The sequence below is a fragment of the Phyllobates terribilis genome, unplaced genomic scaffold (genome assembly GCF_046119375.1).
Source record: "Phyllobates terribilis strain yellow unplaced genomic scaffold, ASM4611937v1 Scaffold_4__5_contigs__length_816908805, whole genome shotgun sequence".
NCBI lineage: Eukaryota > Metazoa > Chordata > Amphibia > Anura > Dendrobatidae > Phyllobates > Phyllobates terribilis.
The window spans coordinates 304,295,384-304,308,956 of record NW_027362764.1 but is presented as its reverse complement, the minus strand read 5'-3'; the positions used below and the strand labels follow the sequence as shown (position 1 = coordinate 304,308,956).

The 13,573-nt window shown below is 45.4% G+C and overlaps 1 protein-coding gene across 2 annotated transcripts in view; it reads left to right on the top strand.

Annotated features, from left to right (window-relative positions):
- Nucleotides 1-13,573, top strand: part of ADCY1 (adenylate cyclase 1) — a 743,884-nt gene that overhangs the window by 335,121 nt on the left and 395,190 nt on the right. For both annotated transcript variants that reach the window (XM_073678356.1, XM_073678357.1), the window contains exon 5: nucleotides 13,124-13,251. In XM_073678356.1, the coding sequence (XP_073534457.1) occupies nucleotides 13,124-13,251 (128 nt within the window). The remainder of the gene's footprint in view (nucleotides 1-13,123; nucleotides 13,252-13,573) is intronic.

The window sequence follows — 13,573 nt, the reverse complement described above, 5'->3', positions numbered from 1 at the left end:
TTAGTTCAGTGCAGAGAAGTCTGAGCAGAAGTGACAGGGAGCAGGGGCTCTGCATGAGCTCTGCTCCGGAGGCGGGCCTAGTAACAGAGGCCCAGGCCTGGAAAAGGGAGAAGGAAGGAAAAGGAGCGGAGAAGGCTCCAGGAACGAGGAATGAAGGGATCTCAGGGGTGCAGACGGGCGAGTCGCCACCGCACGCCCGAATCCACCTGCGTGGAGGGGTCAGGCCAAAGGGGGAGACCGGTCCCGAAATTAGTGGAGGCGGGAAACGACCCTCAGCTAGAAACCGGAGGCTGTGACATTTTATGTGGCGCAGCCCCTCGCTACACCCGCTAGGAAGGCACCACATAGGGTGAGGGAAACTGGCGCCAAGTTTACCAAGAGGAGGCCCGAGGCAGCCGGACAGAAGCATTGGTAAGAAAGGCCAGACAATGGACACACAAAGGGGGTCCTGTGAAGCGCTCCAAAGTTATCTGGGAGTTGTCTGAGCCCCTCACCTGGTGAGCACAGTGCGACGTGGGCAGCCGTTACCTGCAGAAGTGGTCTAGATAATAAGAACTGTGAGTAAAGGCCCTGGACTGCATCACTCACTCCGTGTCGTTACTGCTACTGCCCTGCACCATCACCCCCATCCTCCGCATACACTGCCCTGAGGCTATACTCCTCGCGTGGGGAGTTATACTACGCTCTGCTGCACCCACAACACCAGCCTCAGCGGTCTGCCCTGCAGCGGAGGTTCACTCTGACCGCAATCCACGGGTGGCGTAGTCGGACATTTAAACATCAAAACGACATAAATAGTTCCGCCACTGGTTTGACCGCCCTAAGTCACGGAATCGGGTCGCCGCCACGGAGACTACAACCACCAGCATCCACCAAAAGGGGTCTGGCTCCGGGTGTCCCAAGGCACAGGGGGCGCGTCAGAACATTTTCATCACCTTTCATAATCACCAATGGGACAAGGCAGGGATGTCCTCTGTCCCCTCTCTTATACATCCTAGTGACGGAGCACCTGCTCTCATCAATTCGCCATAACCCCAATATTAGGTGGATTGAGGTGGGAGGCACCGAGTACAAGTGCTCTGCATTTGCTGATGATGTCCTAGTATATATCACTCAATCACATATATCCATCCCTGCTGTTATGGCTGAAATAGATCACTTTGTTACATGGTCAAATTTTAAAATCAATGCAGCGAAGTCTGAGGCCCTCGATGTCTCCCTCCCCAAATCCGTACAGGATTCCATCCAGTCCAACTTTCCCTTTGCCTGGCCCTCACAGGGTATCAAATACTTAGAAATTCCAATTCATAGAGACCTCTCCCATCTATGTTATCTTAATTTTGGGCCCTTTATTGAACAACTCCATACAGACCACGGTTGGCAAGTTAGAACTGTAAGATTCACTACGTGAACCACTGGTGTTTTGTGGAAAAGCACATGTACACTGTGTTCCAAATTATTATGCAAAAAGTGTTTAGGATTGATAAGGGAAGAATTTGTTTGTTTGTCAGTTAAACTCATTGATGGTGATGTGTGTCAGGGCTCTTTATATCACTGTAAGCAATTGCAGACACCTGTGCTAATTAGTTTGGCAGGTGTGTCCAATGAACGGCAAGACTACTTAAGAAGGCTGTCCCACATTATTAAGCAGCCTACATTTTCTGCCAAAATGGGAATGAAAAAGGATGTGTCGGCTGCTGAGAAGCAACAAATTTTGGAGTTTTTAGCTCAAGGCATGACTACAATCAACATTGTGCGATGATCAGGATGAAGTGTCTTGGCAATCAAGAAGTATGCAGCTGATTCACAGTGTGCGTGCTGATAAGGGCAAATTGAGGACTCTTTCCTACAGGCAATTACATCAGGTTAAAAGAGCAGCGGCAAAAAAGCCTTGTCATAGCAGCAGACAAGTTTTTGCAGCTGCTGGTGCCTCCAACGTCCCCCGAACAACAAGATGCAGGGTCCTTCAGAGGTTTGCAGCTGTGCGTATGCCATCCTGTCGACCTCCTCTATCCACTGTACACAAGCAGAAACAGCTCCAGTGGGCCAAACAATACATGAAGACTGACTTCAAAACTGTTTTGTTCACGGAAGAGTGCCATGCAACACTCGATGGCCCAGATGGATGGAGTGGAGGATGGCTGGTTGATGGACACCCCACGCAAACACGGCTAAAGCGCCAACAAGGAGGAGGTGGAGTAATGTTTTGGGCTGGAATCATGGGGAGAGAGATTGTCGGCCCCTTTAGGATCCCTGAAGGGGTAAAGATGAACTCCATAATGTATGTGGAGTTTCTCAAACAGCAGTTCCTGCCATGGTTCAAGAAGAAGAACCGTGTATTCCACAGCAACATCATTTTCATGCATGATAATGCACCGTCTCATGCTGCACATAACACATCTGCATCTCTGGCTGATATGGGCATAAAAGGGGACAAACTTATGGTGTGACCCCCATGCTCCCCTGACCTCTACCCCATTCAGAACCTCTGGAGCATCATCAAAATGAGTGTCTATGATGGCGGGAGGCAGTTCACATCTAAGCAACAGCTCAGGGAGGGTATTCTGTCCTCATGCAAAACAATTGAAGCAGAAACCATCCAAAACCTGACAAATTCAATGGATGAGAGAGTTCAGAAGCTCCTTTCGAACAAGGGGTCCTATGTGCAAATGTAACATAACCTAGAATAAAGTTTTGAGTTGAAAACTGTTTGATTTTAGTTTCTAATAACCTGCTAATGCTTATAATTTCAAAAATGACCATTTTTTTGGTCTTTATTAAAATGAAAAGGTTGATCGAAGAGTGTGGGGGATCTAAGAGTGTGGCAACCCAGTAGTCAGGATTACTTCGAATTCTGACACTCTGAGGGTCATGTTGCAGGTAGTGCAGCAGGAAGGCACTTATGTGTCTTGCTCATCTCGGAGCCCCAAAATTATTTTCCAGGCTAGATGCAGCTAAAAATTATTATTAATTTTAAATCTGGTGGAGCTTAGTATAGATGGCCTAATAGAATCAGTACTGCACACTGCTACAAAGCCCAAATTATTTTCCAGCCAAGATACAGATAAACATGATTAGTAATTTGAAAGTTTAAAATGGTTGGTGAGGTGATTTTAACCAATCATCAAGCTTTTACTCTCCCCAGGATGACACAGGGGTAGAAAAGTCGTTTCGGATCCATGATTTGTTCATCTTTATGAACGTGAGTCTGTCTACATTATCAGTGGAGAGCTGCGTGCGCTTATCTGTCAGCACACCACCAGCAGCGCTGAACACACGTTCAGACAGAACGCTGGCTGCGGGGCATGACTAGATCTCCAAGGCGTAAGTGGCGAGCTCCGGCCATTTATCCAGATTGGAAGCCCCAAAAGAGCAAGGGTCCAGTGACACAGTCATGGCTTCAATGTTTACTTGGAGTTACTCCTGTACCATCGTCTCTAGGCGTTGGCTATGTGTCAGACTTCTTGTCTCCTGTGGCCTTGCAAAGGATGGGCTAAAAAAGTGGTGAAATGATTCCGCAAAATTGATGTTACCAGCAGATACTGTGTTTCTGTTACGGTTTGAGTGCTGAACACTCGACGGTCCCACGGTTGGCAAGTTGGAACTGTGAGATTCACTACGTGCACCACTGGTGTTTTGTGGAAAAGCACATGTAAGATTCTGCAACAGTCTCTGCTGATACTCCTGCATGCGTGCATCCCTTTCTATGGCAGGAATAATTTCTGCAAATTTACTTTTGTACCGGGGATCTAACAGTGTGGAAACCCAGTAGTCTGGATTATTTCTAATTCTCACAATTCGAGGGTCATGTTGCAGGTAGTGCAGCAAGAAGGCACTCATGTGTCTTGCGCATCCAGGAGCACCAAGTCCCTGTTGTGTTGGTGGGGAGGTAACAAACAAGCTTCCTTCCTCTGTCCTCTCCCCCCAACCTCGCACAACAGAAATGTGATCAAGGTCTCCCTCATCTGATGAGTCTTCCATCAGTTCGTCCTCCACTTCTTCCTGGGCTCCTGCACCTTCCTCACTAGTTTGACTGCTACCATGCGCCCTGGTAAAACCATCTCCCCCACCCTCACATGCCTGCCACCTTGGTGCTGCCGACCGTCTGGACCTTGCAGATGTTAACCCTTCCGCATACAACTCCTCCTCCTCTACTTCCTCCACCTCCTCTTGTGCCACCACCTGACTCCGAATTCTGTTTAACATGTGCTCCAGCATGTAAATCACCGGAATAGTCATGCTGATAATGGCATCGTCAGCACTAAACATCTTCGTCGCCATTTCAAAACTGTGCAGAAGGGTGCATAGGTCCCTGATCTGAGACCACTCATCCAGCGTGATTTGCCCCACCTCTGGATCTCGTTGGCCCAGGCTATACGTCAGAACGTATTGCACCAGGGCTTGTCGGTGCTGCCACAGTCGCTGCAACATGTGCAGAGTTGAATTCCACCGGGTAGGCACATCGCATTTTAGCCGGTGAAGTGGCAGGCCCAACGACTTCTGTAGAGATGTAAGTCGCTGAGCTGCGGGATGCGAACGGCGGAAGTGTGCACACAGCGACCGTGCCCTCTGCAGAAGGCCATCTAGTCCGGGATAGTGGGCTAAAAATTGCTGGACAACCAGGTTCAACACGTGAGCCATACAAGGCACGTGTGTGACATTGCCCCGGCGAAGGGCCGCACCCAGGTTTGCAGCATTGCCGCACACAGCCTTCCCTGGTTTCAGGTCCAGTGGAGACAACCATTCATGAAATTGGTTCTCCAGAGCTGACCACATCTCCTCAGCTGTGTGACTCATATTTCCCAGACATTTCAAAGTAAAAACCGCCTGATGACGTTGAGCCCTACTGCCAGCATAGTAAGGAGGTGTGCAGGATCCCTTCTGCGCAGTTAGAAAGCTTGTGGCATGACCAGACAGGCTTTGGGTGCAGGTGGAGGACCGGGAGGAGGTTGAGGAGGCAGAAGCAGTGGAGGAACTTTGAGATAAAGAGGATTGACGCACAACTCGTGGGGACGGCAAGACTTGGACAGCAGCCCCTTGTCCTGCTGTCACCATAGTTAGCCAGTGCCCAGTCAGCGACATGTAACGCCCCTGTCCATGCCTACTCGTCCAAGTGTCTGTGGTGAAATGCACCCTGTCACACACAGAGTTTCTCAAAGAAGCGGTGATGTTGTGTGCGACATGCTGATGGAGCGCAGGCACACCTTTCTTTGAGAAGTAGTGCCGACTGGGCATCTTGTACTGGGGCACTGTGACGGACATAAGGTCTCGAAAATCCTCTGTGTCCACCAGGCGGAAAGGCAGCATTTCTGTAGCCAAGAGCTTGCAGATGGTGAAATTCAACCTCTTAGCTTTCTCATGGCTAGGAGGAAATGGTCTTTTACTTGTCCACATCTGAGGGACCGAGAGCTGGCTATTGTGCTTAGACGGGGTTGATAAAGGTGTCCCCGGCAAACTGCCGGCCTGTGAGGAAGATGCAGGCGGACATGTTAGGTTGCCTTGATCCAAAGGTGGTGCTATCGATGTCGGACAGCGCTCAACACCAGCTGGTGTTACCACCTCCAAAGAAAATGATGACCTGCCAATCACGCTGGCTGTTGCGGGTAAAGAGGTGGCAGGTCTGCGTCCCAAAACAGGTGTGACTGCTGTCCCCCCAGTCACAGAGGATGAAGAGGCCGCAGATGCACAAGATGGGGCAGATGGTGGTTGGCCCGGCCGGCTAGGCCACATTGTAGCACAGTGAGCTTCCCACTGCAACTTATGCTTCATGTCCATGTGCCGGTTCATGCATGAAGTACTCAAACTATGTATTTTTTGGCCTCTACTTAGCTTTTGTTGACAAATGTTACAGATAACACGAGTTGGGTCATCTTTATCGATCTGAAAAAATGCCCAGGCTATGCAAGGCTTAGCACCCATGCGACCTGAAGAGCCACTACGACTTGTGGTCAGAGGCAGAGTTGTGTTTGAGGATGCGGTTGTTGACGTGCTTCCAGTAGTACGTCTCTCTCCAGGAAGGCGCAACCTGACCTCGTCGTCACTAGCATCCTCCTCCACCTCCTCTACTGACCTCATCTCTTGGCTGACTGTGGGTTGACAGTAAGTGGGATCTCCAACCTCATCATCATCACCCTGTGTGTTATCACACCCGTCGTCCTCAGAGCCAACCTGTTCCTGCCCTGACAAAAAACTAAAGCTGTCGCTCCAATCAGGTATTTGAGTCTCATCATCGTCTTCCTCATTGTCTCCACCAACAGGAGTTACAGTTTGGGAATGAGGGTCTACATTATGTTCAGAACCTTCTGCGTCTGGTCCTGGATCCGACTTATAAAAATTCTGGGCATCAGTGCAGATCATTTCCTCGTCTGGATTCACAGAAGCTCTGGAGCCGACCTCTGATTCCCATGCTATAGCATGAGTAAACAGCTCTGCAGACTCAACCATGTTCTACCTCATACTCAGATGGGCACCTGGAGATTTGGGAGCTGTGAGGAAGCAAGTGCGATTGGGGCGACACCTCTGAGGACTGGAGTATTTGTGATGTTGAAGTTGATGTGGAGGAGAGCCCACTTAAAGGAGCACTTGATATCCGTTGAAGCACCTGCTGTTTTTGTGCCTCATCTGGAATTTGTAGCGATTGGCGTGGCCGTAAGAAAGGGATCTTATCACATTGTCCGCTAAAAGAAGTAGACATTTTAGTTTGGCTGGAAGATGGTCTTTCTTCTGCAGATGTTACTGTTGCTTTAACACCTACCCGACGTACACAACCTTTTTTCCCCTTCCCAACACGCCTATTCCCCTCTCCACCAGCAGTAGGCCTTTTTCCACTCATTTTGGTGGTTAACTAATTCACAACTCTGGAGTTGTTTGCACAAAAAACAATGGATGGGAACCGAGCAGAGCTGAGTGGCCAAACTGTGGTATTAGGCCAAAACTATCGTCTGGGTTAGATGCAGAAAAAAATTATATTCAATTTGCAACCTGATGGAGGTTAGTATAGATGGACTAATAGAACAAGTCCCACACACTGCTAGAAGCCCAAATATTTTTTCAGAGCTAGATGCAGATAAAAATTATTTTTAATTTGCAACCTGATGGAGGTCAGTATAGATGGACTAATAGAACAAGTCCCACACACTGCTAGAAGGGCAAATATTTTTTCAGAGCTAGATGCAGATAAAAATTATTTTTAATTTGCAACCTGATGGAGGTCAGTATAGATGGACTAATAGAACTAGTCCCACACACTGCTGGAAAGGCAAATATTTTTTCAGAGCTACATAGTTACATAGTTACATAGTTTATAAGGCCGAAAAAAGACAAGCGTCCATCCAGTTCAGCCTATTTCTTGTGCACTGCAGCTATTCCGCAGCGTTGATCCAGGGGAAGGCAACAAAAACCCATGTGGTATAGGCCAATTTACATCATTGAGGAAAAATTCACTTCCCGACACCAATCTGGCAGTCAGATTAAATTCCTGGATTAATTAACTATCACTAAGCATAAGATGTAATTTTATTGTTCTCAAGAAAGGCATCCAGGCCTCTCTTGAACTCATTAAGTGAGTTGGACATCACCACTTCCTCTCCCAGAGAGTTCCAGAGTCTCACGGCTCTGACTGTAAAGAATCCCCTTCTATGCTGGTGCAGGAACCTCCTTTCCTCCAGACGCTTAGTGTGCCCCCTTGTCTTTGTCACCATCCTTGGTATAAACAGGTCATGGGAGAGATCTCTGTACTGCCCCCTCATGTATTTATACATGTTTATGAGGTCTCCCCTAAGCCTTCTCTTTTCCAATGTAAATAGGCCTAATTTTGACAACCTCTCTGGGTATTCTAGTCCCTCCATTCCCTTTATTACCTTAGTCGCCCTCCTTTGTACCCTCTCTAGCTCCAATATGTCTTTCCTGAGCACCGGAGCCCAGAACTGTGCACAATATTCTAAGTGCGGCCTTACCAGCGCTTTATACAGAGGAAGAACAATGTTCTCATCATATGCCCCTATTCCTCTTCTGATGCATGCCATGACTCTATTTGCCTTCGCAGCTGCTGCCTGACACTGGGCACTCCAATTTAATTTGCTATTAACCCAGACGCCCAGGTCCTTCTCCATGTCAGATTTCCCCAACGGTTTCCCATTTAATATGTATGGGTAACTGTTGTTTTTCTTTCCCATGTGCATGACCTTACATTTATCGGCATTGAACCCCATTTGCCATTTTTTGGCCCAACTCCCCAATTTATCTAAATCCTCCTGTAGCTGTGCCCTGTCCTCATCTGTATTAACTACTTTACAAAGTTTAGTATCATCTGCAAATATTGCTATTTTACTATGCAACCCTTCCATTAGATCATTAATAAATATATTAAATAATATAGGGCCCAAGACAGACCCTTGAGGCACCCCGCTAGTAAGCCTGACACCCCCTGAGCTTACTCCATTGATAACCACCCTCTGCTTTCTATCACTCAGCCAGCTATTTACCCACTTGCACACATTATCCCCCAAACCAAGCATTCTCATTTTATATACCAACCTTTTGTGTGGCACGGTATCAAACGCTTTGGAGAAGTCAAGGTATACAACATCCACTGACTCTCCCCGATCCAGATGTGAGCTCACCTCCTCGTAGAAGGCCATCAGGTTTGTTTGGCAGGAGCGATCCCTCATGAATCCATGTTGATATGGAGTTAGACAGTTATTATCATTAAGATATTCTACAATAGCATCTCTAAGAAATCCTTCAAGCAATTTACCCACAAGAGACGTTAAGCTGACTGGTCTATAGTTCCCAGGGTCACTTTTAGACCCCTTTTTGAATATTGGTACCACATTTGCTTGGCGCCAGTCTAGTGGGACAGTCCCTGTCCATAAAGAGTGCTTGAATATAAGATACAGCGGTCTGTCTATCACATTACTTAATTCTTTTAGTACCCGGGGGTGTATGCCATCTGGGCCTGGTGACTTGTCTATTTTGATATTATTTAGGCGTTTCTGAACTTCCACCTGGGTTAGGTGGGTGATATTTAGCGGAGGGTTTACTTTATCACTCTGCATTTCCTCCGATAAATTGTTTTCTTTTGTGAAAACAGTGGAGAAGAAGCTATTGAGTAGGTTTGCTTTACCCTCATCGCCCTCTATGATTTTACCCAGGTTATTTTTCAATGGGCCAACTCCATCAGTTTTAATCCTTTTACTGTTTATATAGTTAAAGAACAGTTTGGGATTCGTTTTACTTTCCTTGGCAATTAGTCTCTCTGTCTCCTCTTTTGCTAGATGCAGATAAAAATTATTTTTAATTTGCAACCTGATGGAGGTCAGTATAGATGGACTAATAGAACAAGTCCCACACACTGCTAGAAGGGCAAATATTTTTTCAGAGCTAGATGCAGATAAAAATTATTTTTAATTTGCAACCTGATGGAGGTCAGTATAGATGGACTAATAGAACAAGTCCCACACACTGCTAGAAGGCCAAATATTTTTTCAGAGCTAGATGCAGATAAAAATTATTTTTAATTTGCAACCTGATGGAGGTCAGTATAGATGGACTAATAGAACAAATCCCACACACTGCTAGAAGGGCAAATATTTTTTCAGAGCTAGATGCAGACAAAAAATTACTTTGAATTTGCAACCTGATGGAGGTCAGTATAGATGGACTAATAGAACAAGTCCCACACACTGCTAGAAGGCCAAATATTTTTTCAGAGCTAGTTGCAGATAAAAATTATTTTTAATTTGCAACCTGATGGAGGTCAGTATAGATGGACTAATAGAACAAGTCCCACACACTGCTAGAAGCCCAAATATTTTTTCAGAGCTAGATGCAGATAAAAATTATTTTTAATTTGCAACCTGATGGAGGTCAGTATAGATGGACTAATAGACCAAGTCCCACACACAGCTAGAAGCCCAAATATTTTTTTCAGAGCTAGATGCAGACAAAAAATTATTTTTAATTTGCAACCTGATGGAGGTCAGTATAGATGGACTAATAGACCAAGTCCCACACACTGCTAGAAGCCCAAATATTTTTTCAGAGCTAGATGCAGAAAAAAATTATATTCAATTTGCAAACTGATGGAAGTCAGTATAGATGGACGAATAGAATGATGCTATGCCCAATAGGTTTTACTTCACTAGGTGCAGTAAAAAAATTGGTATTCTATACACAGGTGGTGTAGCTTGCAACACAGATAGGCTACTCCACTGACTAACACACTCTGCAATAGGCCAAAAAGGATTAGCTTTGCTAGATTTAGCCAAATGCTGTGAAAAAAACTTGCACAGCACTGGCACAGATCTGCCTGGCAAAAACTGATAGGAACTGATGTAACCTAGTCCTGAAAAGGACTGCAATTACAATTAATCTTTACTCCCAACCTATCTATTTAAGAGCACAGACCTGCCTGATAAAAGTCGTAGGAAATGCTGTAACCTAGTCCTTAAAAGGACTGCAATCACAACTATTCCCTACTCCCATGCTATCTGTAGATTTGTGCGAAAATTGGCTTGAAATTAACAAGGTATAGCGCACACAGCAACAGCGGTGCCGTCTAACACGCAGCTGCAGCAGTGAGAAAATGGTGGCGACGGGGAAAAAGGCTGGGTCTTATAGGGCAAGGACATGTGACATACACTGCCAATGACACATGCCCTTGCTTGTGTGAAAAAAAGCAATTCGTTCCGTGTGTGCTCTGCTGATAGGCTGACAGATTGCACCTCCCCACTGTAAATGCGGGAAAGAGAAAAAAAAATGGAGATCTTCATTATTCCTGCAGAGATCCATCCCATGCCCCTCCCCCCGCCCCGCTGTACACTCAAACTGCGTATTAACATTAATTTTCAGCATTACTGAGAAAAAATCCAGTTATGATTTTGGTGCACGAACAGTTATCGAACATAACCTCGAACTGCCAAATTTTTTTCAAATCGTTCGTGTTCGCCGAAAGGCTCGAACACCGCCCAAAACAGCTCGAATTTGAGATTGGCGAACTGTTCGAGTCGAACAACGCTCATCTCTAGTCTGTAGTTTTTTGTGCAGGGTGAGGCAAGAGAGGGTTTTTTTTAATAATGGAGTAATGATAAAGTGCTTGAAGGAGGAGGGGAAGATACCAAAAGAGATGGAGAGATTGAACATTTTAGTTAGGCGAGTAGTGACGACTGGAGAGAGAGACTGGAGTAGGTGTGAGATAATGGGGTCAGTAGTGCATGTAGTAATGTAGTAAGACGAGAAGAAGAGAGGAGCTTGGAGACTTCTTCTGTTACGGGGTCAAATGTGGAGAGCAAGCCAGAGGAGATATGGGAAGGTTGGGAGTCACTGCACTTGGTGGCAAGGAGCTGATTTCCTGAGGGATATTTCTATTTTGTCTGTAGATTAGGAGGCCAGCTTTTCAGCACAAATGTCTGTGATAGGGGCCTTTGTTTTAGGACTGAGGAGGAAGTGAAAGGTGTCAAAAAGTTTTTTTGGGTTGTTGGATAGTGAGGAGATCAGGGTGGTGAAGTAAGTGTGTTTGGCAAGGTGAAGGGCAGAGTCATAGGTTCTTAACATAAATTTATAGTGGAGTCAAAGTTTTCTGGTGTGCGAGTTTTCTTCCATAGGCATTCGGGACTCCTAGAGCATTGCTTGATAAATCGTGTTTGAGATGTTAGCCAGGGCTGTTTATTCTGTGTGTGGAGGTTCTGAGGGTGAGGGGCACAACTTTGTCCAGGGTGCGTCTGTGAGTGTCATTGTAGTGATATACAGCAAGATCGAGACAGAAAAAGAGGGTATTGGGGACAGTGATGATTGTAGGGAGTTTGTAAGTGTATGGGGGTTAGTGGCTTGTACAGTAGATTTCTGAATGTGTGATAGGTAGGAGTGTGCTTTGGTGGCAAGAATTTGTGAGCATGAAGGAGTGTGGTCAGAGAGGGGAAGAGGTGAGTTATCTAAGTAGGAGATTGAACAGAGGCGGACAAAGATCAGATCAAGGGTGTTCCCATCTTTGTGTCTCTCAGAGATTGAAAGCTGTGAGAGGCCAAGAGAAGTGGTTAGAGATAGAAGCTGGGATGCGGATGGAGAGGTGGGGCTGTTTATGGGGATGTTGAAATCTCGCAGGATAAGAGTTGGCCATTATGAGGACATGAAGCGCAGCAGCCAGGCAGAAAAATGGTCAAGGAACTGGGTGGGTGAGCTTGGGGGACGGTATACGACCGCTACTCTGAGGGAGAGTGGATGGAAGAGCCAGATGGTGTGGACCTCAATAGAAGCGAATGAGAGTGATGAAAATGGGGGGATGACCTGGAAAGTGCATTGTGGGGACAGGAATATGCTGACTCCACCACCAAGTCTGTTCGCAGGTCTCAGGGAATGGGAAAAATGTAAGCCGCCATGAGAAATAACGCCAGGGGAAACAGTGTCACAATCTTGAATCCAGGTTACGATGAGGGTCAGCAGATTAAGAGAGTTATTCAGAAAGTAGTCGTGCAGGAACGGAAGCACAAACCGTGAATTCCACAGTGCACAATTAAAATAAGGAGATGAAGGAATACAACTGATGTTAATAAAGTTAGTAGGGTTGCGATGTGAGGCGGGGGAGGGGTTGGAGTTAGCGGAGGATTATGTTGTGTTTATACTGTCGTTTGTAGTAAGTTTACATTATTGTTTGATTTTCAATATGTGAGGATTTCCAATGAGGGCTTGTCTTTCCATGACTGTCACATACCGTTTCTTCTGATCCTAGCCTGGATAACCATAGAGTTCTATAATGGTCTAAGCTCAGAACTGCATTGGATTCAGAGCTCAACATTCAGAGAACTGCTAGATCTGCAGCAGATAAACAGTGCTTTTATCAAAATTTCAGCAAGCAGCTCAGTAAGTGATACATCAGTGGAATCAGGGTCTCTGCCCCTACGTTATGCTGCTCTCAGATGGGGTAACAAAACCTGGTGACCGAATCCTTTAAATGGTTTTGGGGAAAAAAAACTACATGTGATTATCACAAAAGTAATATACTTTATATTTATAGAGCCCTAACGTTCAAGTTCTTATTTTAAATCTGAATTATAACTTGTATGTAATAAAATAAAGACCAGTATCTAACAAATTGTTTACAATTATGAACTATTGTAATTTGCAACAGGAAAACCACTGCAGAAGAATAAAGATTCTTGGAGATTGTTATTACTGTGTTTCTGGACTAACACAGCCAAAAACTGATCATGCACATTGCTGTGTTGAAATGGGATTGGATATGATTGACACCATTACGTAAGTCCTGACAATAAAATATTTATTTTATAAGATTGTATGAATTTTTAAACACCTTTTTAGAGTGTATGTACAGTATATTAAGACAATATATGAAGTATATGCCACAGCGCTTTAGCATTAACCCCTTGAGAACCAGGCGTTCTTTTTTTTTTCTTTCTGCAGTTTCATTTTTTTCCTTCCTTTCTTCCAAGACCCTTAACTTAACTTTTTTTAATTTTTTTATCCAAACAGCAATACAAGTGTTTAATTTTTTCAGGATGATTTGTACTTTTGAATAGCTCTATCAATTTTACCATGCAATATACTTTAGAAGCAGGAC